The 27,609-nt window shown below is 32.3% G+C and overlaps 1 protein-coding gene across 1 annotated transcript; it reads right to left on the reverse strand.

The window, feature by feature from the left end:
- On the reverse strand, positions 1-26,474 carry LOC134701178 (aplysianin-A-like). Its single transcript, XM_063562317.1, has 7 exons — positions 26,264-26,474; positions 8,801-8,998; positions 8,151-8,343; positions 7,467-7,571; positions 5,326-5,535; positions 2,142-2,256; positions 1-684 (listed from the first exon to the last, which is right to left on the reverse strand). The coding sequence occupies exons 1-7, from the start codon at positions 26,472-26,474 to the stop codon at positions 1-3; spliced, it is 1,716 nt and encodes a 571-aa protein (XP_063418387.1).
- Between the last annotated feature and the right edge of the window lie 1,135 nt (positions 26,475-27,609).

Below are 27,609 nucleotides of genomic sequence, written 5' to 3' on the forward strand. Positions count from 1 at the left end.
TTACTCTCTACATTTTAAACCAAAATATGGCATAACGAGCTCCACTACTTGCAACGCTGAGTTAGAGAACGAAGAGCGAGAACTGAATGCGTTTACAGCTACAAACACATCATCATTCTTTGACGGTTTTGTCATCTGTTTTTCAACTTCCGGCCATATATATCCTGGCATCCATAGCTGCCACGCCCCACCATAGGGATAATTCTGCCAATAACCGAAAATTCCATTTATTGGTGGTGGTATGTCTGAAAGTGGAAGTCGATATATGGCAGACAAATATTTGTTTGTAACTTTGACAATTTCTTTTCCAACGGAGAAGACCACATCCCTATTATTTATATTACCATGTTCCCTTTCAATTAGTTCGTTCCAGTATGACATTTCACTATCGGTGTACATGGGTAGTAGTATGGACTTTGTAGGATTAGCTTTTGATGTACCGAAATCGGAAGTTTGCTTTAATGGGGTATCTGATATAGCATATTTGGAGTAAACCGGAGAATTTCTCCACCAAGGGATATTATAAGCTAGAAAAAGTTTCCCAGCGCTGACATCTTTCACTGATTTGGTTATGTATTCTCTGATATGAGGTTGGTGCAAACCTTTCCAGTTCAGCCTTTCAAGTGATAATCTATTGACTGCAAGGATGATCTTTTTAGCACACTTCTTTATCAAAGGTTTATTCTGAAAACAAAACATTTATTTTAATGTATTTGCATATTGTTTAATATACTTTATAGTGAAAACAAGAGTATTGTATGTATAAGTAACCAATGGCAGTGGTTCTGTATCTGCCTTCCGTGTGAAAATCAATCACGGCTAATACAGGTTCAATTTATTTGAAATTCATAAGACCCGAACTTTAGATTATGGTAACACAACATTTGTACTCGCTTAACACAGGTGGTTTCTAGAGTGCATTCATTGCTAACCAAAATTTCTTAAACGTTATCTGGCGTTTGTTATATACACGCTACAAATGTAGAAACAAACACATCGTTTAATCACTGTTTACTGACCCTATTTGAACTTTAAATAACCATGATAACGCATCCACGTGTTGTTGGTAAACAGACTTTTCACAACCGTAAAAGTAAAAATAACGTTCAATCATGGTGAAGTTAGAAACAATGGTAGCGTTTGTTCTAACACAAGATGAACAACAAACTGTAGGCGTTGACTTTCTAACACAAACTACACAAACGACTAAGCGCGCACATGTGTTGATTATTTGTTTCTAAAATACGTTTGTGAAGTTGACATACAATTTGACAAACTATGCAAACGCTACAAATGCGCCTTGTTGCTTGTCGTTTGTTTGCTAAAACGCTACATTTGTTTCTAACTTCAAACAGATTAAACGAAGTATTTGTTTCTACGTTTGTAAAAAGTCTGATTACAAATAACATGTACATGCATTATTCAGTTATTGAAAGTTAAAAAAAGGGTAAATAAAGTCTTATTAAACAATGTATTTTTTCTACTTTTGTAGCGTTAAGAAAACAACAACAAACGCGACACAAAGTTTACAAATCAAGGAGTATACCACTTTTTTAAACTCGTAAATAGATGGACCAAGAAATCGGGGTATAACCAACTAAAACTGAGGGAAACGCATTAAATATAAGAGGAGAACAACGACACAACATAAAAATGTAACACACACAGAAACGGACTATGCATAAGACAAAATTTACACATTTGTATTATAATGAGTTTATATAAATTAATATTGTTTTATAAGATGCCATTGCTAGTTAACATTTCACCAGCTCAGTAGTCAGCACTTCGGTGTTGACATGAATACCAATTATATGGTCATTTTGATAAATTTCCTGTTAAAATTTTTTCCCCTTCTAAACACCTATTGATTTTCTTATCCAAGAAATAGATTACCTTAGTCGTATTTGGGACATCTTTTGGGAATTTGGGTCCTTAATGCTCTTAAAGTTTTAACTTGTACATGTTTTATGGCTTTTAAACCTTTTTGATATGAGCGTCACTAATGAATCGTATATAGACGAAATGCGCGTCTCGCGTATTAAATTATAATCCTGATACATTTGAGAACCAATAAAGTTTTTATAATATGCATTTAAATAGTATTATATATATATTTTATTTTAAAAAACATCAATTACCTTTACAATGCTTGTCCGTCCATTTCTTGTAATCGTAGGTTCGAAGTACAAGTTGTAATAACCATTTCTCATTTTCTTAATTGCTTTTAAGTGGTGATTCAGCTTAACATTGTGCCTGTTGTTTAAATATATTACATATATATTATTAATTTAGTTCAGTTGCAATGAATTTTGAGAATTGATTTTTCCTTGTTGGCTTTTGTTTTATATTTGCTTCGTTTCATGGAACGAAAATATAAGTTGTTTCATCAATTTAGTAAAATAAAATGAAATATCTGCATTCGCTCAGTTGTACACTTGATCGTTACATTGATATTACAAAAACACATGATCAGTTATTATTGTGTTATTCACGCGATGTTTTACTTAAATTTACGATATTTTCCAAACACAATGTTTTATCTACAGCTAAACTGACAAATGAAAACGTGTGACATAATGATGTGTGAAGGAGAAATTTACATTATAAAGTTAATTAACTAATAAGGGTATCGGCCAAGATGTTGCTTAACTTCTACATATAAGATTTGAACGAGTGCCGTGAGTGAAGCATGATCTTAACTTCTACATATAAGATTTGAACGAATGCCGTGAGTGAAGCATGATCTTAACTTCTACATATAAGATTTGAACGAATGCCGTGAGTGAAGCATGATCTTAACTTCTACATATAAGATTTGAACGAATGCCGTGATTGAAGCATGATCTTAACTTCTGCATATAAGATTTGAACGAATGCCATAAGTGAAGCATGATCTTAACTTCTACATATAAGATTTGAACGAATGTCATGAGTGAAGCATGATCTTAACTTCTACATATAAGATTTGAACGAATGCCATAAGTGAAGCATGATCTTAACTTCTACATATAAGATTTGAACGAATGCCGTGATTGAAGCATGATCTTAACTTCTACATATAAGATTTGAACGAATGTCGTGATTGAAGCATGATCTTAACTTCTACATTTAAGATTTGAACGAATGCCGTGATTGAAGCATGATCTTAACTTCTACATATAAGATTTGAACGAGTGCCGTGAGTGGAGCAGGATCTTAACTTCTACATATAAGATTTGAACGAGTGCCGTGAGTGGAGCAGGATCTTAACTTCTACATATAAGATTTGAACGAGTGCCGTGAGTGGAGCAGGATCTTAACTTCTACATATAAGATTTGAACGAATGTCATGAGTGAATCATGATCTTAACTTCTACATATAAGATTTGAACGAATGTCGTGATTGAAGCATGATCTTAACTTCTACATATAAGATTTTAATCGAGTTCCATGAGTGGAGCAGGATCTTAACTTCTACATATAAGATTTAAACGAGTTACATGAGTGAAGCATGATCTAACTTCTACATATAAGATTTGAACGAATGCCATGAGTGGAGCATGATCTTAACTTCTACATATAAGATTTGAACGAGTGCAGTGATTGAAGCATGATCTTAACTTCTACATATAAGATTTGAACGAATGCCGTGATTGAAGCATGATCTTAACTTCTACATATAAGATTTGAACGAGTGCCATAAGTGAAGCATGATCTTAACTTCTACATATAAGATTTGAACGAATGTCATGAGTGAAGCATGATCTTAACTTCTACATATAAGATTTGAACGAATGTCATGATTGAAGCATGATCTTAACTTCTACATATAAGATTTGAACGAATGTCGTGATTGAAGCATGATCTTAACTTCTACATATAAGATTTGAACGAGTGCCGTGAGTGGAGCAGGATCTTAACTTCTACATATAAGATTTGAACGAATGTCGTGATTGAAGCATGATCTTAACTTCTACATATAAGATTTGAACGAGTGCCGTGAGTGAAGCATGATCTTAACTTCTACATATAAGATTTGAACGAATGTCATGATTGAAGCATGATCTTAACTTCTACATATAAGATTTGAACGAGTGCCGTGAGTGGAGCAGGATCTTAACTTCTACATATAAGATTTGAACGAGTTCCATAAGTGAAGCATGATCTTAACTTCTACATATAAGATTTGAACGAATGTCGTGATTGAAGCATGATCTTAACTTCTACATATAAGATTTGAACGAGTGCCGTGAGTGGAGCAGGATCTTAACTTCTACATATAAGATTTGAACGAGTTCCATGAGTGAAGCATGATCTAACTTCTACATATAAGATTTGAACCAATGTCATGAGTGAATCATGATCTTAACTTCTACATATAAGATTTGAACGAATGTCGTGATTGAAGCATGATCTTAACTTCTACATATAAGATTTTAATCGAGTTCCATGAGTGGAGCAGGATCTTAACTTCTACATATAAGATTTGAACGAGTTCCATGAGTGAAGCATGATCTAACTTCTACATATAAGATTTGAACGAATGCCGTGATTGAAGCATGATCTTAACTTCTACATATAAGATTTGAACGAATGTCGTGATTGAAGCATGATCTTAACTTCTACATATAAGATTTGAACGAATGCCGTGATTGAAGCATGATCTTAACTTCTACATATAAGATTTGAACGAGTGTCGTGAGTGAAGCATGATCTTAACTTCTACATATAAGATTTGAACGAGTGCCATGAGTGAAGCATGTTCTTAACTTCTACATATAAGATTTGAACGAGTGCCATAAGTGAAGCATGATCTTAACTTCTACATATAAGATTTGAACGAGTTCCATAAGTGAAGCATGATCTTAACTTCTACATATAAGATTTGAACGAATGCCGTGATTGAAGCATGATCTTAACTTCTACATATAAGATTTGAACGAATGTCGTGAGTGAAGCATGATCTTAACTTCTACATATAAGATTTGAACGAATGTCGTGATTGAAGCATGATCTTAACTTCTACATATAAGATTTTAATCGAGTTCCATGAGTGGAGCAGGATCTTAACTTCTACATATAAGATTTGAACGAGTTCCATGAGTGAAGCATGATCTAACTTCTACATATAAGATTTGAACGAATGTCATGAGTGAATCAGGATCTGTTTGCCACTATAGAGAAACATTATAGTTTACATGTACCTTATAATTTTATTAGTGTTCGTTTTTCTCATTCGCTAGGTGATTTTGGGACAGTTGTCGTTTTATTGTTTTTATATTTGATCATGATTTCTTCGGTTTTACTTTGATGTTGCTATCACCTTTCTCATTTTGAACTCACCTTCGACTCGCCCGAAGGAACTCTTCAAGAAGCTTTTCAGGTATAGAACTAAATCCTGATGTCACTGTTAAAACTTCATTCTCTGCATGAGACGGAGACGATGTAATAACCTTTGCCGATGCACTTAAACCTAAGCTAATGAAGGAAGCTGTGTCTCTGATATAATTCTGTGCTTCTGAGCTAAGGAATTTATGGTACAACGAATTTATACTACAAAAATAGAACACAAATATGAAATGCATTTTAGTAATATTTTTCACTCACGTGTGTTCGACTGTTATTTTCGTTTTAATTCCGGCCCGGGTTTTCCCCCTGACATACTGATATACTTATTAAAGCTTTTAAATTAATGATTTTTCCTTTCGTCAAAAACATGTACGATTTTTATATTATAAAGTAAGATTAACAGATGGAGGATAAAACGTAAAATCACATAAATACCGAAGAAAATTCAAAACGGAAAGTCTCTAGAACAGTTAAATTTTATTTTCTCTTCAATTACAAACAGAATTGAGTATGGAAATGGGGAATGTGTCAAAGAGACAACAACCCGACCAAAGAGTAGATAAAACCTTTTTGGGCAGAAATTAGTTCTTCTTCTCTAATATATTCATCTCAATTAAATGCCGATCATTCCATCTGTCAGTCAAGGCAGGGGTTATGACAATTCACATCCCCATCAAATTATTGTTTTAAGGTCAAGTGACAGTAAATGGGCTATGTCACAGATTTCAGTAAAATTTTGCATACAACTCTGGCTCGATGAACTTCAACTAAAAATCAAAATAATGATGCATTTATCTCATTTATCATTTAAATTATTACTGATTGAATTCTTACAAAATTGGTAAGCATTTGTATAGAAAGCACATAAAATCGTCATAAAACCTTCTAAAATTTGTATTAAAATCGCAAAATCTCTAATTCTACTCCATAGATTTTTCTTAAAAAACTATATGTTGTTGATACATACATTACCGTTATAATGATATAAAATAAAGATAGGGTCACCGACCTCGTTTTTACGGTATACATCATTCAATGTTGTGTCCTTTGTGAAAAAATCCTATAAAACGTCAAAATAATCGTAACGTCGCCGTGTTGCCGGCCGTAAAACGTTGATTTTTGACGTTTTTCACTACCAACAAGGTGAAACAATGATTTTTAGACAACAAACGAAGTCGGTGACCCTATCTTTATTTTGCATCATTATAACGGAATTTTGTGTGTCAACAACATACAGTTTTTAAAGAAAAATCTATGGAGTAGAATAAAAGATGTGGCGATTTTAAGACAAATTTTGTATGTTTTTTCGCTGATTTTAAGTGCTTTCTATACAAATATTCACCCATATTAAAAGAAATCAATCTGCAATATTTCAGATAATAAAAGAGATAAATGCATTATTTTTTCGATTGTCAGTTGTAGTTCACCGAGCTAAGATTGTATGCAAAATTTGAGCAAAATCTGCGACATAGCTTATTTACTGTTCCTTGACCTTAAGACTCAAAAATAAGATCTTTGAGAAATATATTGAAATAGTTATTTATTCTTGGTCCTATACATTTTTCGCTATGTATTTGCTCTATTAATATATTTTCTAACGGAAGTTGAAATAGGTGTGTATTCTTGGTCCTATACATTTTTCTCTATGTATTTGCTCTATAAATATATTTTCTAACGGAAATTGAAATATGTATTTATTCTTGGTCCTATACATTTTCTCTCTATGTATTTGCTCTTTTAACATATTTTCTAACGGAAGGGGAAATAGGTGTTTATTAGACCTCATAACACATTAAAAGAAAAAATTACAGTTGTCAACAATATATCGTCGTCTTTCTAAAACTTGTCACACTCAAACTCGCCCAAATATTGTTTGTTGATCTTTGTGTAGAAACGTCTTGAAATTGATTATATAGTTAAGCTGCGGTTTGACGGACGTATAAACAATAGATCCTTTTAAGCCGGATCTTTTATATTATATTTGATTTAACATTCCTAATTCATTAAATTGATGCTTAACTTTCCTTGATTTTGACACTTTTGAACTATTATATTTCAGAACTTTTGTTTTATTCACCATCAATCATGCATTAATTTTGAATATTTGATATGAATAAAACAAAAGAAGATATTACCTTTGCTTGTACATTTGAAGTCCATCATCATCTTTAATTTGAAATCGTTTAGCATCTTCAGGGACATTTGTCGTTAGTACGTCGGTATAATTCGTAAACATTTCCCTGAAATTATATTACAACAGATTTTGATAAAGAAATAACCAACTATTTTTTATCATCAAAGTTTTATACAAAATATAAAGTATAATTGAATTACATTTATGATGGGGTACTTTGAATATCTGAAGGTATCATTTATTCATAAATTAGTATAATTATTATATTGAATGGGCATGATATAATTTTAAATTAAGATCATCAATCAAGAAATATTACGGTCGTCATCATGAGCTGATTGGCCATTATGATAAAAGTGTGTCAGAATCAAAATATGATTTTCTTTCGCAGTCTTAATAACTTTTCATCATAACCGAACTGAACAAAGAAGTAACACGATGGGTGCCGTATACGGTAAGGGAAATGCTTACCCCTTCCGGAGCACTTGATTTCACTACCTGATTTAAGTGGAGTTCGTGTTGTTTTCTAATTTATGGCATTTCTTTAGTCTTCTAATTAATGACGTATTTCTGCAAAGGTCGGACAAGTGAATTATTTCAATTGTTCATGATTACATTTGATAGTTAAAACTTATTCAGGGATACAGATCTGATAAATGTAAGCAACAACTTAGGTAAAATGTACCATTGAAGTTGACTCACTGGTTTCTGCTCATTCGGAAGTAGTTTGTAAGGAGTACTGGTATCCCCTAAATCCTTGTATCGAAGATGTGCTCCACGTACGTGTACAGTAGTATCAGCTGATGCTCCACTGCCTAAAACAAATTTTTGGACCGGAAGTCCTAGTTCTCGTATTGTATCATACAGTAATTTGTGTGCTGGAAATATACATATTATATAAAAATATGTAATAAGTAGTAAGATCAGTTTAAATCATATCAATGCATTATTTTGATAACTAAATTTCAATATTGAATTAGATAATGCAATGTTATAGTGATGATTCATTCAAATGTAACAACAGTTTATCCCCCCTTGCAGATAAAAAAAAATCTATTTTATTTTTGTTATTTCCTACTCAATAAACACTTTTCAACGCCTAACGAACAATAACAAGGTGAACCATCCTTTTTATTATATAATTGTAAAGAGCAGTGTAAATTTTCATTTTGGCAAAGTATAAGAAAATGTTGCTCGGGAAAACATATACCGATGATCTATAAGAAAAAAAAAATGAATTGTTCTTTCCGAATATAAAGAAGCTGAAATTTAGAATTATAATTTTAGTTGACGATTTTTGTTTTAAATTTGACTCTTTACTTTTTTTAATCTTACGTGTTGCAAAGAATCGCATAGCGCCGAGCTCAATATTGATGTCAGGAATATCTTGAAATTTCATCGTGTAACATCTTCCTCCTACTCTGTTAGAGTATTCGTACACAGTTATTTGTTTATTTAGGTTTCTGAGTCTCCATCCAGCGTATGTTCCAGCTATACCGGCTCCTATTATAGCTACATCATCACATGACCTCGCTTTAAAATATACATCAGAAAATACTGAGTTTAGTAAACATTTAAATATGACATCTTTATGTTACTTGATTGCCCCAATATGAAATAAAACCATTAGATTGTGCGTACTAATTCCAGGATACAACTTTCTGTCTGAGAATAATCATGTTTGTTATTTTAAGATTATGTTTAAGGTGTCCTGTCCCTGAAAAAAACTGACTCTATATAGTATCATTTGTTATTTTTATAATATGGATTGAACGTCATATATCAATGTTTTCTTCAAAGAATTTCGTTATTCTAGGACATTTGTGAGTTCTGGTACAAATGAATAAAAGGAAGGCGGAAGTATTGTTTGTCCTTTTTTATATCTTCTTTTGCTTTTCCGACCCTATCCACTCGGTTTCCATTTCTTTTTAGTCCTTTAATTTTACTCCTAGGTTTTCATGAAATAATTATTTTCTCTATCGGTATGTATGGTTTGCATAATTCCTCCTTTCACTAGAAACATACATCAAAGAACATTGAACAAACTTTTGGAAACATATGAAAGTGGCATTGCTGGTTAAGTTCAAAATGTATTTTTTTTTAAAGCCGACCAACAAAAGTATTCATTAAACACTAGTACAACGTTATGACAAATGCAGATATGGTCCTTATAACATACCATATGCAAATTAGCCAGTTGTAGATATAAACAGAAGGAGTGTGGGATTTACATGTCAAACCATTTTTTTAGAAGTACACGTTACGCCGATTTAAATGTCATCGCTTGTAAACATGAAAAAATGTCCTACTAGAATAATTATTATGTAACACCTTGTTGAAAAGGAGTGTAGCATGTATAAATTATCAATATATTTCTGTATAATGTATTGTAAAATGTCGTTTAAGTATATTCTTTTATTATATAAGTTAAATTTCTTATACCATAAATATTATATCTTTATTTATTTACACAGCTACGTTTGCATAGGCACTATTTCTGTACCAAAAATCAGTAGTACTATAATTCCACTTTTGATATTCAGTATATCAGCGACATAATATTTGAACCGACTTTGATAAGTTTGACCCGAACTTATCAAGTCATCTTCTGGTTGCTGGTTAAAATAAGAAAACACTTTAAAAAGCTTCAAATACTTTTTTTCTACATTTGAAAATGTCTGTACCAAGTCAGGAATATGACAGTTCTTGCCCATTCGTTTTTGATGCATTTTGTTTTTTGATTTTGCCATGTGATTATGGACTTTCCGAATTGATTTTCCTCTAAGTTCAGTATTTTTGTGATTTTACTTTTTACTTGATACAAGTGATAGCCGAAAAATCATTGATGGTAGAAAACATGAGCGACTCGTTCTATGATTTTTCATCAATGTCCTTTTCCAAGCAAGTCTGTCGGCCCTAAACCAACCCTCGTTTTGGGACCGGAGATGTATAAGAATGCAGTATTTATTACTCATTTTTGTAATCATTATCAAACTGCTACTTATTTTGGATGTTTGAATACGCAGTACATGTTGTATCTGCTCTACCGTTGTTAAATTTAAAATATTATACTAGCTTAGATCGGTCAGGGCTGTTCATTTGGACGGTATTACCGCGCAGTTAAAATTTTATCTGTGGTCGATTTGGAGTTTTAGAGTGGTACTAGTTCATATAGCAAATTACTATACACACTTTTGCCTATCTTTGCAGTCTTCTTGTCGTGTTTGGAATTATTGAATTGTATCAGCGTCACTTATGTTCTCTTAAACTGGATGTTTTGTATACATTTCAAGATTGTGATAGTTTTTATAATCAAAATAGATTAACAGGATCATTTCAAATCGTAATTATGCAGATGAAGCATATCTTTTATCTGAAATATTTTACATTTGTTCGTTTTTTGTTATGTTTTGGTAATGTTACACCCTTTTAGACTTGTGATCAATGTATTTGGCAATCGTCAATTGTAGTGAACATGGTTTATTAAAAAGAACACCAGTTGTTCGACCTGTTAGTCAAATGCTTTTTGTTACAATATACTTTTGCACTTTTTTGCCTTTTGAAAAATGTTGTTTGTACTGTTTTTAGACCCGTCTACAACGAAATTTGTTTTACACACATACGTATAAAGGTGGCGGTTTTTATCAAACGCAATTATAATTTAAAGACTCAATCATATTTACTACACAAGCCTTTTTGATGATATTTACAATTTTATGACAAGTGCAGTTATAGTCTTTATAATATACCGTATGAAAAGTAGCCAGAAGTAGATATGTAGGACTCAAATCTATGGCGGGTTCCAAATCTATGGCAGATTCCTAATGTATTGCAAATGTGACGTTACAAACGCCAAACAACTCAAATCTATATATGGCAGATTTTTGTTTTCTCCAAATCTATGGCAGATCTAACATATAACGTCACAATTCAAAAACGTCATATTACATCGTCACCGCCGCAAACGATGGCAAAACCCATAGATTTGAACACCATTCTAGATGACAACAATTTGACGATTTTTTACATAAAGATGTGACCCATAAGCCAGAAAAGGGACACAATGTGCTGTACCAGCGTCTCTCATGTTCTCTTAAACTGGATTTTTTGTATACATTTCAAGATTGTGATAGTGTTTATAATCAAAATAGATTAACATGATTCATTTCAAATCGTGATTATACAGATAAAGAATATCTTTTATCTGTAATATTTTACATGTGTTCGTTTTTTGTTATGTTTTGGTAATGTTAAACCCTTTCAGACTTGCGATAAATTTATTTGGCAATCGTCAATTGTAGTGAACATGGTTGATTAAAAAGAACACCAGTTGTTCGACCTGTTAGTCAAATGCGTTTTGTTACAATATACTTTTGCACTTTATTGCCTTTTGAAAAATGTTGTTTGTCCTGTTTTAGACCCCTCTACAACGAAATTTATTTTACACACATACGTATAAAGATGGCGGTTTTTATAAAACGCAATTATAATTTAAAGAATTAATCATATTTACTACACAAGGCTTTTTGGATATTTACAATTTTATGACAAGTGCAGTTATAGTCTTTATAATATACCGTATGGAAAGTAGCCAATAGTAGATATGTAGGACTCAAATCTATTGCGGGTTCCAAATCTATGGCAGATTCCTAATATATGGCATATATGACGTTACAAACGCCAAACAACTCAAATCTATAAGGAATCTGATGTACAGTAGTTGTCGTTTGTTAATGTAATATATACGTGTTTCTCGTTTCTCGTTTTGTTTATATAGATTAGACCGTTGGTTTCCCGTTTGAATGGTTTTACACTAGTAATTTTGGGGCCCTTTATAGCTTGTTGTTCGGTGTGAGCCAAGGCTCCGTGTTGAAGGCCGTACTTTAACCTATAATGGTTTAATTTTTTTCATTTCAATCTTGAAGTCTGTATTTATGTTATGAATTCATCATTTACGTGTTTTTGCCGCCATTATTTTGTTGACTAGTATTTACTGTTTATTTCACAAATGTTTATAGACATGCTTCCGTTGTCGTACATGTTCACTTGTTGCAATTTATTTTCCATAGACGTGGACACAATAAAATATCGCAAAAGATTAGGAAGTTACAAAACTTGACATAGATTAGGATTTTTAAAAATCTGCCATAGAATTGGAATGGCATGACATCTTATTTGCCATAGATTAGGAATCTGCCATAGATTTGGAACCCATCATGGATTTGAGTCTCACAGATATAAATCGAAGGAGTGTGTGATTAAAATGGCAAGCCATTTTTGTCTTAAAGTACGCGTTACGCCGATTTCAATTTTAACGCTTGTTAACATGCAACATGTCTTACTGGAATAATTATTATGTAACACCTTGTTGAAAAGGAGTGTAACATGTATAAACTATCAATATATTTCTGTATTATGTATTGTGAAATTTCGTATAAGTATATATATATCTTATATGACATAAAAAGTAACTTATACCATAAATATTATATCTATGTTTTAATACACAGCTACTTTTGCATAGGAGCTATTTCTGTACCAAAAGTTAGTAGTACTGGAATTCTACTTTTGATATTCAGTATATCAGCGAAATAATATTTGAACCGACGTTGATAAGTTTGACACGAACTTATCTAGTCATCTTGTGGTTGCTGGTTGAAATAAGGAAAAACTCCCAACAGATGCAAATACAGTCAAATAAGTCTTATATCAGGTTATCTGCATATTGGTATTATAAATACTATATTATATATATAATATTAGCTGTTCGACACAATATGAATGATTTCGTGTCTCGTTCGCTGCGATCACTCTACAAAACACGTCATTTTGTGACTCACAGCTGATATTAACATCGTCAACATGCTGACAACCTGATAATCGATACTTACAAAAGTTATTATGCCAAAAAGCTTCATAAAAGAATATATTGTAGGATTGTCATCGTTCAAATATCCACCAAAGACCGAATTATGTAGATTTAGGCCTTCAATAGTCAGAAAAATTCATTCTGTAAATAGTTTGCGACCACAAGCACCAGCGTGACAAAATGTTAAATCGTTCAAACTAGAACCAAAGGTTTCAAGTGGAAAAACAAAAGCAGAGATGCTATAAACTGCAACCAACGACACACAATACATCACTGTATACAAGTGAGGGATTTAGCTAGCTATAAAACATGTGTTTAAGCTTTTTAGTTTGTCATTTGATTAGGAACTTTCCTTTTTTTTTTAAATTTTATGCGAAGTTCAGTGCGTTTGTGATTCTACTTTTTACAGGCTCTCATTTTGCGACTCTCGTTGGTGCATTTTCTTTTAAATGTTATACATACAAATTGTTATAAAAGAAATGAACCATATGATTTTATCTTTTTAATACTTATGTTTCAATTTGTATTGAAAACTGCAGTTGATATTAAAAACTGAAATAAGATAAGAAATGACTTACAGGAATAACGACGTCTTTTATGGTGTCTAGCCTCTATAGCCACAACAAATATCATGAAAATTATACCAACAAATTTCCATGCAGACATATTGTAATACTGGAACATGACTGTATGTTCACATGTAACTCAGGGAAAAACATCAATTTATATTAACATTATATGCTGATCAAGTTTCTTTTCGATCACGTGTCAATTTAAAAAGTCTCAACTGAAACACATTAACATAACAACTAAAAAAATACAAATGACGTGACTAATTTAATGTATGCAAATGATACGCAACATATATTTTAAGAGGCACTTAAATGATTGATTTCATATTTTGAAGAAATAATTTAAGGACCGGTTTGACAGGATGTTTTTAAACAACTGTAATTTTTTGCAGTTATTCAGGTATTGTAATTAAAAAAAGTAAAATAACAAAAAATCCGAACTCCAAGCGGATTTAAAAAACGGAAAGTTCTTTATAAAATTGTAAAATCCATCTAACGAATGGAAAATAATAGTCACAATTCTTACTTGGTACAGGCATTTCGTTAGGCAGAAAATATTGCATTACAAACCGTTTATGAATAGAAAAACCTCTCACTTGTGTGCCATTAATTGTAATCATAATCTTATCGTATGTCGAAGGATTTGCAATGAATATTATCAAGTATGCTTGGATTCTTGAAAAAAAAATACCAAAATAGTTTTTAAAACTTTTTTATTTAAATTGGATGCATTGAGTTTACAAAATGTGTAGTGAGCATTAGATATGTGCAGTTTATTCTCGTTATTTTAATTGATAACTTGTGCATAAACCCGATTGATTTTTTTCAAATCAATTTTTTTGTAGTTTTCACATTAAATTGAGCCAAAAGATTTAGCAGAAACACACTGAACTCATAGAAATATTCATAACGAAAATTCCTTGATCAAATGTCAAAATCAAAAGCTCAAACAAAGTTACTGGATTCAAGTGATGGCCGAAAAATAAGTGATGGTATGGAAAATGAGAAACTTTTCTTAAATGACCTTTCCCAAGCAAGTCTGTCAGCACTTAACGAACTCTCATTTAGTACTGAACTCGTGTTTATACTGATGAAGGATATCTGTTAACCGAAATATTTTACATTTGTTTGTTTAATTGTTATTTGTTGGTAATATTGTACCCTTTTAAACTTGTGATCAATTTATTTGGCGATTGTCAATGGCAGTCACCATGGTTTTTTAAACGAACACCAGTTGTTTGACCTGTAAGTCAAATGCGTTTTGTTTAAATATACTTTTGCACTTTTTTGGCCTTTCGGAAAATGTTGTTTGTGCTGTATTTTGACTCCTCTACAACGAAATTTGTTTTACACGCACACGAATAAAAATTGCGTTTTTTTTCCAAACGCAATCATAATTTAAAGATTTAATAGTATTTACTTTTTTGTAAAGAACACGTTCCATGTTTCAATTTCATCGCTTATAAACATGCACTGGAATAATTATAATATATAATTATGTAACACCTTGTTGAAAAGGAGTGTAACATGTATAAATTATCAATATATTTCTGTATTTTGTATTGTGAAATTTAGTGAAAGTATATACTCCTCTTATTTCAGCTTCGTTTGCATAGGAACTATTTCTGTACCAAAAATCAGTAATACTGGAAGTCCACTTTTGATATTCAGTATTTCAGCAACATAATACTTGAAGCGATATTGATAAACTTTACCCGAATTCATCGAATCATCTCCCGGTTGCTGGTTAAACTAAGAAATCACTCCCCCAAAACTTGCAGATACAACCTGATAAGTCTTTTGTCCGGTTATCTGTATACTTGTATCATTAAATATTAGCTGTTTGACAAAATCTGAAGGCCTTTTTGACTTAAGCACTTTGATTTTTATAGCCGACCAACACTATTGTTAATTAAACACGAGCTATCTCCCGAAGATTTTGAACTTTTGAGGATATAATAATATTGACTTCACAAGTCTTTCTGATATATTTGCAACCGTATGAAGAATGCAGTTAGTATAGCCCGTATTAGATACCATATGTTAAGTATCTTTCGGACATTGGGTCCTGCGACAATTGGTGCCATAATTAGTAATGCACACTATAAGGACATATCATTAACTTGAAGAAACACACAACAAATTGCGACACAAATGATAATTTAATAAATAGATTGTCACAAAACCACGAGTCCAGTTTTTATACTAAAACGTGTCTATTATAAGTATGGATCTTCTGAGCTCGTTATGCATGATGCTGTTGTCATTTCACTTAGAAAACCTCCATTACAAGTCTGCGTTCTCCATAGTTCAGTATTCAATATCGGGTGAAACAACCAGGTGATTGGATGCAGGCCTCAACCCTGCGTCTCATCCCTCCAGTTAGTCGTCGGATTTCCTACTGTGGTATTTGTCGCCATTCCAGGTGCAACGCTACTTCCAAGTGACGTAAATTTTGTATAGGTAGTTCGGTTGCCTGTACCTGACGGCCTAACGTGTCCCAAATATGCTCTATCGGCTTTAAAACCGGGCTCATGGCAGGCCATAGCAGAGCAGTTACTGCTTCGCTTTGCAAAAATGCAGTAACCACCTTGAACGCTGCGACCAAGCGTTGTCATTCATAAACACACGTAATGGATGGTTATCAAAATGAGGCACAACTACTGGCGAGGAACGTCTCTGATGTATTGATCACATTAAGGTTTCATCGTATAGTGACCAAGTCCAATTTGCAGTCATGAGAGATGCAACCCCATACCATCATCATGCAATATATCAAGGGGTGCTTAACATTTTCCTTTGTGTATATTTAAACCGACATTGATAAACTTGACCCGAACTCATCAATTCATCTCCGGTTGCTGGTTAAACCAAGAAAACACTTCCAAAATTTTCAAATATATTCCGATAAGTCTTTTATCCGGTTACCTGCATATTTGTTTTATGAAATATAAGCTGTTCGACACAATTTGAAGGACTTTTTTTACTTAATTTCTTTAATTTTTTATAGCCGAACAGCACTATTGTTAATAAAACACGAGTTATCTCCCGAAAATTTTGATCTTTTGAGGATTTAATTATACTGACTTCACAAGTCTTTCTGATAAATTTGAAACTTTATGAAAATTGCAGTTAGTATAGCCGTCATTAGATATGTTAGATACCATATGTTAAGTAGCCAGTAGTAGATATACACATAAGGAGTGTGTGATTAAAATATCTAAAAAAATTAAAAAAATCTTTTTTAAAAAGAACTTGTAACTCCGATGTAAATTTCTTCGCTTTTTAACATGAAATGAGTCTTACTAGAATAATCATTGAGTAACACCTTGTAACATGTATGAATTATCGATATATTTCTGTATTATGTAATCTGTTAAATGTCGTATAAGTATAAACTTGTGTTGTATAACACATAGCTAGATATTTATATCATTAATAGTATATGTTTATATACACAGCTACTTTTGCATTGTAACCATTTCTGTAGCAAAAATAGTGTTCAATGTAACATATGGTTTAATTTTTTCGTGTTTCTCATTGGTTTATTTGGTCACGTGTTTTCCAGTATATATTTTATATTTTTTCAGTATTTTGCCATATTGACTCGACGTTATTATATTAAGAAATAATATTGACGCCATGGTACTAAAAATATTAACATAGCGTCAATATCATTTAAAAAATAGAAAGTAACAGCGAGTCATTTTTTTTTTATCAAATAAAGGCAACAATAGTAAACAGCTGTTCGAAATTCATAAATCGATTAAAAAATACAGTTTACAAACTAAAACTGAGGGAAACGCATCAAATATAAGAGGAGAACTACGACACAACAGAAACACACAATCGAAGAAGAAACAAATTTACGCTATGATCTACATTTTATGTAATATAAAAAAATAAAGACTTCCAATCAGTCAACACGTTATATTTGGATTATTTAGATTATATTGAACTTTGATCATTGTTCAACATCATCCAAAAAGGTCCATATTAAGCGGATTAACGTCGTTTAATTGATAAATATTAACAGTATAATACACATTTTTGGAACAGAAATAGTACATTTGCTAAAACAACTGTGTAAGCGATATTGCTATTCAAGAATGATTTTTTATCTATTTGTAACATTAACTTTAAATCTTCATTTGTGCTTTTCTTCAACATATGGATCGATATATTACAAAAGAATGGCTCAAGATACCAGAGGGACGTTTCAACTCATAAGTCTGAAAAAACTGACAGTGTCAAGGTTAAAAAAAGAAGACCAACAGACAAACTACGATACACAAAACGTAACACAAAAAACTAAAGACTGATCAACACAAACCACAACAAAAGTTCGGATGATAGGCAGTTCCATATCCACAGTTATCAGTCGTCGTGTTGCCCATGTACAAATGATGTATGTACAAACACGGTTTTGTTAAAATTATCGGTCGTCCCACTGTGTATATCATTCTGCTCAGCTCTTAATAAAATTGCCCCTCACGGCTTTGTGACGTGAGATTTGCTGACCGGGCCGTCATAATAATGACCTGGATGTTTGAACCGACGTTGATAAGTTTGACCAAAACTTATCAAGTCATCTTCTGGTTGCTGGTTAAAGTAAGAAAACACTTCCAAAAGATGCAAATACAGTTGGATAAGTCTTATATCAGGTTATCTGCATTTTGGTATTATATAATATTAGCTTTTCGACACAATATGAAGGCTTTTTGATCTTGTTCCCTGCACACACTTTACAAAACTTTTCTTTGTGTGACTCACAGCTGATATCTACATCATCAACATGCTGACTACCTCATTACCGTTACTTACAAAAGTTCTCATGTCAAAAAGAGAAGAAGATAATGTAGAGTTGCTTATTATTCAAATATTTTCCAGAAACCGAATTATGTAGATTGAGGCCTTCAATAGTCAGAAAAAATCGTTTAGTATTTAGTAAGCGACAAAAAGCAACAGCGTGACAAAATGTCAAATCATTCAAACGAGAAACCAAAGATCTCAAGTGAAAAAAAAAAACACAGATGCTCTAAACCGCAACCAACAACAAACACTGAATAACTGCATACATAGGAAGGAGGTAGCTAGCTATAAAACCAGATCTAATCAACAATTGTTTACATAAGAAAATGCCTGTTCCAAGTCAGGAATATGACATTTGTTTTCCATTTGTGTGATATCTTTGAGCTTTTGATTTTGCCATTTGATAAGGAACTTTCCGGTTTTTTTTTAATTTTATGCGAAGTTCAGTATGTTTGTGATTCCTCTTTTCACAAGATCTTTGCTTTGATTTTGCTACGCTCGTTTGTGCATTTCTTTTTTATTGTTTAATGTTATACAAACAAATAATTATAAAATGAATGAACCAGTTACTGTTCTTATATGATTTATATTCTTTGTAAATAAAATATAGATTTTTTTTTAAATACTTGCAGCTTTGTTTAAATATATATTGAAAACTGCAATTTATATTGATAGTTATCAAAAGTACCAGGATTATAATTTGATACGCCAGACGCGTTTTGTCTACATAAGACTCATCAGTGACGCTCAAATGAAAACAGTTAAAATGCCAAACAAATACAAAGTTGAAGAGCATCTGAGGACCCAAAACTGCAAAGAATTGTGTCAAATACAGCTAAGGTATAAATCTTCTCCTGGGGAAAAAATCCTTAGTTTTTAGAGAATTCAAAGTTTTGTAAACAGAAAACTTATAAAAATGACCATATAATTGATATTCATGTAAACACCGAGAGGAAAACTGAAATAAGATAAGAAATGAACTTATACAGGAATAACGACGTCTTTGATAATATCTAGCCTCTATCGCCACAGCAAATATGATGAAAATTATACAAACAAATTTCCATGCAGACATATTTTAAATCTAGAACATGACTGTATGTACATAATTATGTAACTCAGTGAAAAAACATCAATGTTTATTAACATTATTATGCTGATCAAGTTTTTTTTTTATCACCACGGCTAACCGAGAGATTGGTCGTTAAATCTATATTGAGTATGCGGCTATATGGGCAGTTGGTCTGTTAATCGGGTTGGTTATACGTCTGTTAAGGGTAAAATGTTATGTTAAACTCTGTCAAATATACACATGTTTTCCATTTTATTAGAACCAAAACAAAAAAAGAAAAGTGTCTGACAAAATGATATCTATCATAAAACATTTTCCACCTGTAAAACATTTCGTAGTCTGCGCAATTTTTAGTAAAACTAAAAGGCGTCGCGCAAGTATGTAGTATTGATGCTTATACGCATAGCAATTTTTTTGATAAAAGGCGAAACAACAATTTTAGATATCATTTAAAGGACAAAAAATAGTACTTTGTGTCTAAAAAATAAATTGACATTGGTAAATATTTCTTAATTGTAATATAACGTGAATAATACCACGTTTTAGTGAAAATAATGGAAATAAAGTCTGTTAAAGGGTTGGACAATTCAAATTTTGTCAGTTGATAAACTTTAGCCACAACAATAGTTTTGCTACCTTTATATTTTCCCATTGAACAAGTTAAATTCATATGAAACGAATGACTGGTGAAAAGTAATGTTCATCCAATACTTGACCAAATGCATGTATATTTTTCACTTATTCTTACAACATTTGTATAAACTTCAAGATTATAAAAAACGTTTTTTTTCTAAAGTGAACATTGATTGGTTAAATATTTCTCAGTGTGTTTTAATTTTATTGTTAGCCTTTTGGTCATGAATGTTTGTCTCTAATATTTAATTAACTGTGCATTTGTATTCAGATATCGCAGATCAATTTTATTCGTTCTTTGTGTAATCATACGTTTTTTGATTGAGTTAAGTCTGCCAATTGATATTTTATCGTATTTTTTTCTATGTTGTGATGTTATGCTATTGTTTCAGAAAAAGGGAGAAGGTTTGGATCCATTAAAACGTTTAATCCCGCTGCAAATGTTTGCACCTGTCCTAAGTCAGGAATCTGATGTACATTAGTTTGTTTGTGTAATTTATACGTGTTTCTCGTTTCTCGTTTTGTTTATATAGATTAGACCGTTGGTGTTCCCGTTTGAATGGTTTTACACTAGCAATTTTGGGGCCCTTTATAGCTTGTTGTTCGGTGTGAGCCAAGGCTCCGTGTTGAAGGCCGTAACTTTAACCTATAATGGTTTACTTTTTAAATTGTTATTTGGATGGAGAGTTGTCTCATTGGCACTCACACCACATCTTCCTATATCTTTATATCATAAACTTAGTCTTCTGTGCACGATTGTGTCATTTTTTACGCAAATATGTCGTATAATTAACATTTTTTTCTCTCTGTGTCTGTTATTAGGTGAATTAATTCATCATAGATACCAGGGCTAAATTTAGTATACGCCAGACGCGCGTTTCGTCTACAAAAGACTCAGCAGTTACGCTCGAATCCAAAAAAGATAAAAAGGCCAAATAAAGTACGAAGTTGAAGAGATGGCAGCTATTCAATTGTCGTGTTTTAAAGCCGTAGTTTACAGATTGTCGCCTTATGGTAAACAATCAATAAAGAAGCTTGGATATTGAGCACGTGTTTTACATGTATAATCAGATATTTTTTTTTATTTTAATGACAGATTCTTGCGTTTTGCGATGACCGGGTTTGTACGAGGAAGCAAGCAATTAAGTAAGTCTTCTAAATGTGGACAAACTAAAGAATTTTCTTCAGAAAAAGTATATGTACATAACGTTTATAATGAACACTATCCATCTAGTTATAAAAAACATATGCATATTTTTTTTTAGTTTGATGTTAAATATGACTAAGAATTAAATTTTGTTGTGTAAAAAATGACAATACGGTGCAACAGTATCTTTCTAGTAAGAGCATTTTTATTGTGACTTTCTTTGCATTTTATTGAAGGGTGTGTCACTTTTAATATAGCGTGATATGGATTGGCCGTTAGAATATATATGAATTTATTATTAAAGTTTTCAATCAGCCTTACTTTTTGTGTCTGTTCAGAGTAGCACGCTCTACTGAAGTGTCTTTCTAATACAACACATAGTACATATAACGTATTGTCGTTCTCATATGCATATGATATTTGTCACTGGAAGTTAAAGTCATAAGAAAATTCAAATTGAAAAAAAGTTATGCATATGTTTTTTATAACTAAATGGATAGTTTTCATTATACAACTTATGTACCTAGACTTTTTTTTTAGGAAAGTTCTTAATTTTGTCCACATTTAGAAGAAGTTTACTTATTTTTGATTGCTTGCTTCCAGGAAGCAATTCGCCGACATTTTTTCCGCATGCATAGTGACCCGAGCATAACCCTCCTCGTAAAAATCCGGGTGATCGCAATACGCATGGATCTGTCATTGAAATAAACAAATATCTGATTATACATTTAAACACGTGCTCAATACCCATGCTTTTTGTGATTTGTTTACTATAAGGTGACAATCGGTAAAACTCGGCTTTAAAACAAGGCATTTGATGAGCAGCCATATTTGTTAAATCATAACAAACAGAGAGAAAAAAAAATTGACGATTAAATGATATATTTGCGAAAATAATGATAAAATCGTGCACAGAGGACTAAGTTTGTGATATATACATGCATTGGTTCAAGAATTGGATAAACATTATTGTTCACCACTCACTCGTTTCATATGACTTTAAACCCTAATTCGTCAGCATTATTTAATTGGTTCTTTTCCTCTATTACTTAATCATATGTTGTTTAGAAATCATTCTAAAGAAGTAAATGGAAAGGAGCGAATGCAACTACATTCGGTTATCTTAAGTTTTAATTCATGTTATTCCGTTTAGTTCCTTTCTACATAAGCGCCGAGGAGAACTGCAGTTGTCCGCAAGTAAACTTCTAGCATTTGTCACCAATTGAGTAAATCGCAATCCGTTACTGTTTCAACACCCAGGGGTGTTTAATGTCTGTATTCTTCAACAATTATTATTTTTCTCTCTCTGTTTTAGCATTGCGTCACTCTCTTCTGTCCTTATCCTGCATCCCAAAATATTTTACTTACTGATGTTTAGTTACATCACGATGTGTATCTCCGATTTATATACTGGTTACCAATGTAGATGACAAATATGTGTCATTCATGACAATTAAACAAAATCCACATGAAATTTGCGACCATTCTTGGATGAAACTAATATTACTTTAATATTACACTTTTTGAAACAATTTTTATCACTTTTCAATTTCCATTGTCTAAATTGTTCATTGTTCCTGTCTTGTTTCCGTATTTGTTGTATGTTTCATTGTTCGTGTGTTGTTTCCGTATTTGTTGTATGTTTCATTGTTCGTGTGTTGTTTCCCTATATTTTAGCCGCTCGTCTTGAGTCTACTCATTTGATCCGATAACACCCCATATTGCAATAAAATTATACTTTTTTTGCCATTCATAACACTTACAAACCAATTAACAGACCGGGTTTTATACATCCGACCCATTAACAGGTTTTAAATAAATATTGATTAATGTCAACAAAATACAGATTTACGCGTAGATATTTCCCCTATGGTATTAATATGGTTAACAAACATAATGCCTGTCTTTTTTCTATGTTCAAAATATTGCATGCAAGTAAATCCAACCAACATGTCATTTTGTGTACATTTTGTGTGTGTAAAATGTGTATAAATTTATCGATGAGTAACCCGCCTTTTCATTTTATAGATCGGTTTATTGAAGCTAGAAAGAAATTGATTACACCACTGTATTCAGTACATTAAATTGTTTTGTCAGACATGATTATTTTTTTTTGATAAAAATATATTCAAAAAGTTATTCAATGAAACATACTGAACTTCCAATGATTTTTCTCGATAACACCTGATTAACAGACTTTTATCAATTTTTTGTTAACAAAACTTTGAATTTTTCGAAAAACTAAGGATGTTCTTACCCCAGGAGTAGATTACCTTAGCCGTATTTGGCACAACTTTTTGAAATTTTAGGTCCTCAATGCTCTTCAACTTTGTATTCATTTGGCTTTTTAACTATTTTGATATGAGCGTCACTGATGAGTCTTATGTAGACGAAACGCGCGTCTGGCGTATAAAATTATAATCCTGGTACTTTTGATAACTATTTACACCACTGGGTTGATGCCACTGCTGGTGGACGTTTCGTCCCCGAGGGTATCACCAGCCCAGTAGTCAGCACTTCGGTGTTGGCATGAATATCAATTATATGGTCATTTTTATAAATTTTCTGTTTACAAAACTTTGAATTTTTCGAAAAACTAAGGATTTTCTTACCCCAGGAGTAGATTACCTTAGCCGTATTTGGCACAACTTTTTGGAATTTTGGATCCTCAATGCTCTTCAACTTTGTATTTATTTGGCTTTTTAACTATTTCGATCTGAGCGTCACTGATGAGTCTTATGTAGACGAAACGCCCGTCTGGCGTATAAAATTATAATCCTGGTACTTTTGATAACTATTTACACCACTGGGTCGATGCCACTGCTGGTGGACGTTTCGTCCCCGAGGGTATCACCAACCCAGTAGTCAGCACTTCTGTGTTGACATGAATATCAATTATATGGTCATTTTTATAAATTTTCTGTTTACAAAACTTTGAATTTTTCGAAAAACTAAGGATTTTCTTACCCCAGGAGTAGATTACCTTAGCCGTATTTGGCACAACTTTTTTGGAATTTTGGATCCTCAATGCTCTTCAACTTTGTATTTATTTGGCTTTTTAACTATTTCGATCTGAGCGTCACTGATGAGTCTTATGTAGACGAAACGCGCGTCTGGCGTATAAAATTATAATCCTGGTACTTTTGATAACTATCTATGTAAACAAATCTGAATCGAATGAACTAATTACAGCCGATTGCATTGAGGGTGTAGGTAAAGGTAATATATTTGGTTAGTTTGCTGGCTAGCTGAACCGGGAAGTCATTATTAGGTAATTTATACATACACACATTCATGGATCTACAGGATACCTGCATCTTGGCATTGCACAAGGTCATGTGTTTTTTCTCTGACTGTTTATGACGTCTTTACACTAAATCCATTGGATGTTGGATGAGTACAGATTGATAATTTAGTCTTAGATGCATGATTTTTTTATTAGATGTTTAGTGGCTTTAAACAAGCTGTCACTTAACTGCGAGGACTCTCAGGTGTGTTTTTGTTGTTGGGATGTTCAAGTACCCGGCCACGTCGACTTCTATTGTTGTCCATCTGATGAGTTTTTATATTGTACTGTTATACCACTGTCCCATGTTAGGGGAGGGTTGGGATCCTAATAACATGTTTCACCCCGCCACATTATGTTTGTAGCTGCCTGTCCAAAGTCAGGAGCCCGTAATTCAGTGGTTGTCGTTTGTGTTTCGTTCATTTTTTCATAAATAATAAGGCCATTAGTTTTTTCGTTTGAATTGTTTTACACTGTCATTTCGGGGCCTTTTATAGCTGAGTATGCGGTATGGGCTTTGCTCATTGTTGAATGCCGTACGGTGACCTATAGTTGTTAATTTCTGTGTCATTTTGGTTTCTTTTGGAGAATTGTCTCATTAGCAATCATACCACATCTTCTTTTTTACATATACTTCCCTATTTTCTAAATATGAAAACACAAACACACTAAAAACATGTCATACAGTTTAATATAAATAGAACTTCTAATAGCTTAATATGTTGTTTGTCGTCATGTGGCAAATATGTCATGCCTATTCAGTACGAGAACAAATGGTCAGTCTATATTGAATGCCAGTTTTCCAGGAGATAAAAAAAAGAAATGAAATGAAAACCGAAAACCAGTTAATGAGACAGCAACCCGACAACACAATACAATTTTTAATGTGTTTTGATTTTAATTAAAACCAACACATTCCTTTAGAATATTTGTTTCTAATACCTAAAATAATGCCGAGGACATGCATATGACTTAAATAAAAATGTCCTCTTAAACAATGTATAGAGGATTTTAAAAGATATCATGCAGTATAATTTGAATTTTGTTTTCTTCTTCAGAAATCAAACAGTAAGTGGATGTATATCACATCTGTGCAGCATTACTTTACATTCCCACATACAGTTGATTTGTTGTCACACATGAAATTTAAGCGTTGATCACAGATAACAAATGTGTTAATATTGTTTTTAACCTAAATAAAGAATACAAATGTACAGATCATGATAATCAATAAGTTAGATTGATAGTAAAGAAAAAGCAAAAATATGTACAAGTTATATTGAATGATTAAACCAACAAACAGATCCAAGACAAAATGAACTCATTGTCGGAAAGAGTTATTCATGTTAATCTATGTTGCTTTCCTTTTCACGTCAAAAAGAAAAACATGTCCTCCATATCTATTACTTCCAAGCAGAATATGTTCTTTTTTGTCATAATAAATTCCTCTCGGCGTATACAATCCATCTGATTTAGTAAGAAGTTCTCTATGTTGTTTGCCATCATCTGATACAACTACTACAATGGCTTTCATCCAATCAGTCACATAAACATTCCCCTCATCATCTGTTGTCACACGACGTAAATCTTGAATTTCATCCTTTTTAAACTTCCACATTACTTTTCCTTCTAACGAGCAGCAGTATATTGTTCTATAGTCTATATAGACCAACCTGTCTCTGTCTACTGTAATGTCGGTGATATGGTCTGAATGTGCCGATATAGTACGTATTACTTTACCTGTCAGATCCATCACATGTATTATACTCTCATCAATAACAACGTATAGGTTATTATCATTATATGATATTCCGTGGCAGTTACCACGGGTTTTGATTCTACTGGTGATAGAACGTGTAGATATGTTTATTATCAGTATGGTTCTGTCATTAATACATGATACTGCTACAGTATTACTATTTATCTCTGTTATACACCATGGTTGATAGGACAGAGGAATGTGATGTTTATTAGTACCGTCTGAATTACAAAAAATAAGTCGGTGATAATCACAGTCGGTAAACACTAATATATTGTCTATTTTGATGCAGCTATAAATCTCCAGATTTTCATTCGTTGACCGTTTTATATTAATCTGTTGACGCAAATTGACATAAACAGGAAGGTTGGTCTTGACAGGTGTTTGATCCTGAGCTTCTTCTTTGTTTGGTTCATTTTCTGAAATAAATAATCAAGTATCAAATTGGTTATTTCAACAAGCGGTTACCTTATTTATAATGCAGTTTACAAAAAAAAAATACCACTTAAAAGGATTTAATTTATAATTCAGTTTACCACTAAGAGTGACTGAATGTTGTAATATTTCTTATGTTTTGCAAACTATATAATTTAAGTAACATTTCACGACCTCAAATTTTCTCTAAGATGTTATCGAGTTATGTTTTTTTTCACTCACAAGATTAAAAAACTCATTTAACTTTTATATCAAGCTCCAAATTATCAGACCACACAATATAAATTAAGAAAAATGAAAAATTGATATAAAGGTAAGATATTAAAATACAGTTCCATCATCTACTATATAGTCTAACAGTGGGAAGATATATCTGTTTCATGCTACCTTTAAATCATGCGCAAGACAAAAGATAAATCTATTCATAGGCTACATTACACTAATCACGGATTTTGGGGTTCCTCCTTTATAAAGTTTACACAGACGTGCCTGGATCCCTGTTTCGTATGTCTCATATATCAATGGGTTGTAGTTTTAAAACGGTAATAGTAAACTGGTC

This window comes from Mytilus trossulus, unplaced genomic scaffold, assembly GCF_036588685.1.
Source record: "Mytilus trossulus isolate FHL-02 unplaced genomic scaffold, PNRI_Mtr1.1.1.hap1 h1tg000233l__unscaffolded, whole genome shotgun sequence".
Classification (NCBI taxonomy): Eukaryota; Metazoa; Mollusca; class Bivalvia; order Mytilida; family Mytilidae; genus Mytilus; species Mytilus trossulus.

Excerpts from the sequence above, each read along its gene's own strand:
- LOC134701178 (XM_063562317.1), bottom strand. The coding sequence starts at position 26,474 with ATGTGGAAGTTTAAAAAGGATGAAATTCAAGATTTACGTCGTGTGACA. Across the intron at positions 7,572-8,150 it reads CCAGTGAGTCAACTTCAATG|GGAAATGTTTACGAATTATA; the intron begins GTACATTTTACC and ends ATATAATTTCAG. Across the intron at positions 5,536-7,466 it reads CTTCAAATGTACAAGCAAAG|TATAAATTCGTTGTACCATA; the intron begins GTAATATCTTCT and ends CTATTTTTGTAG.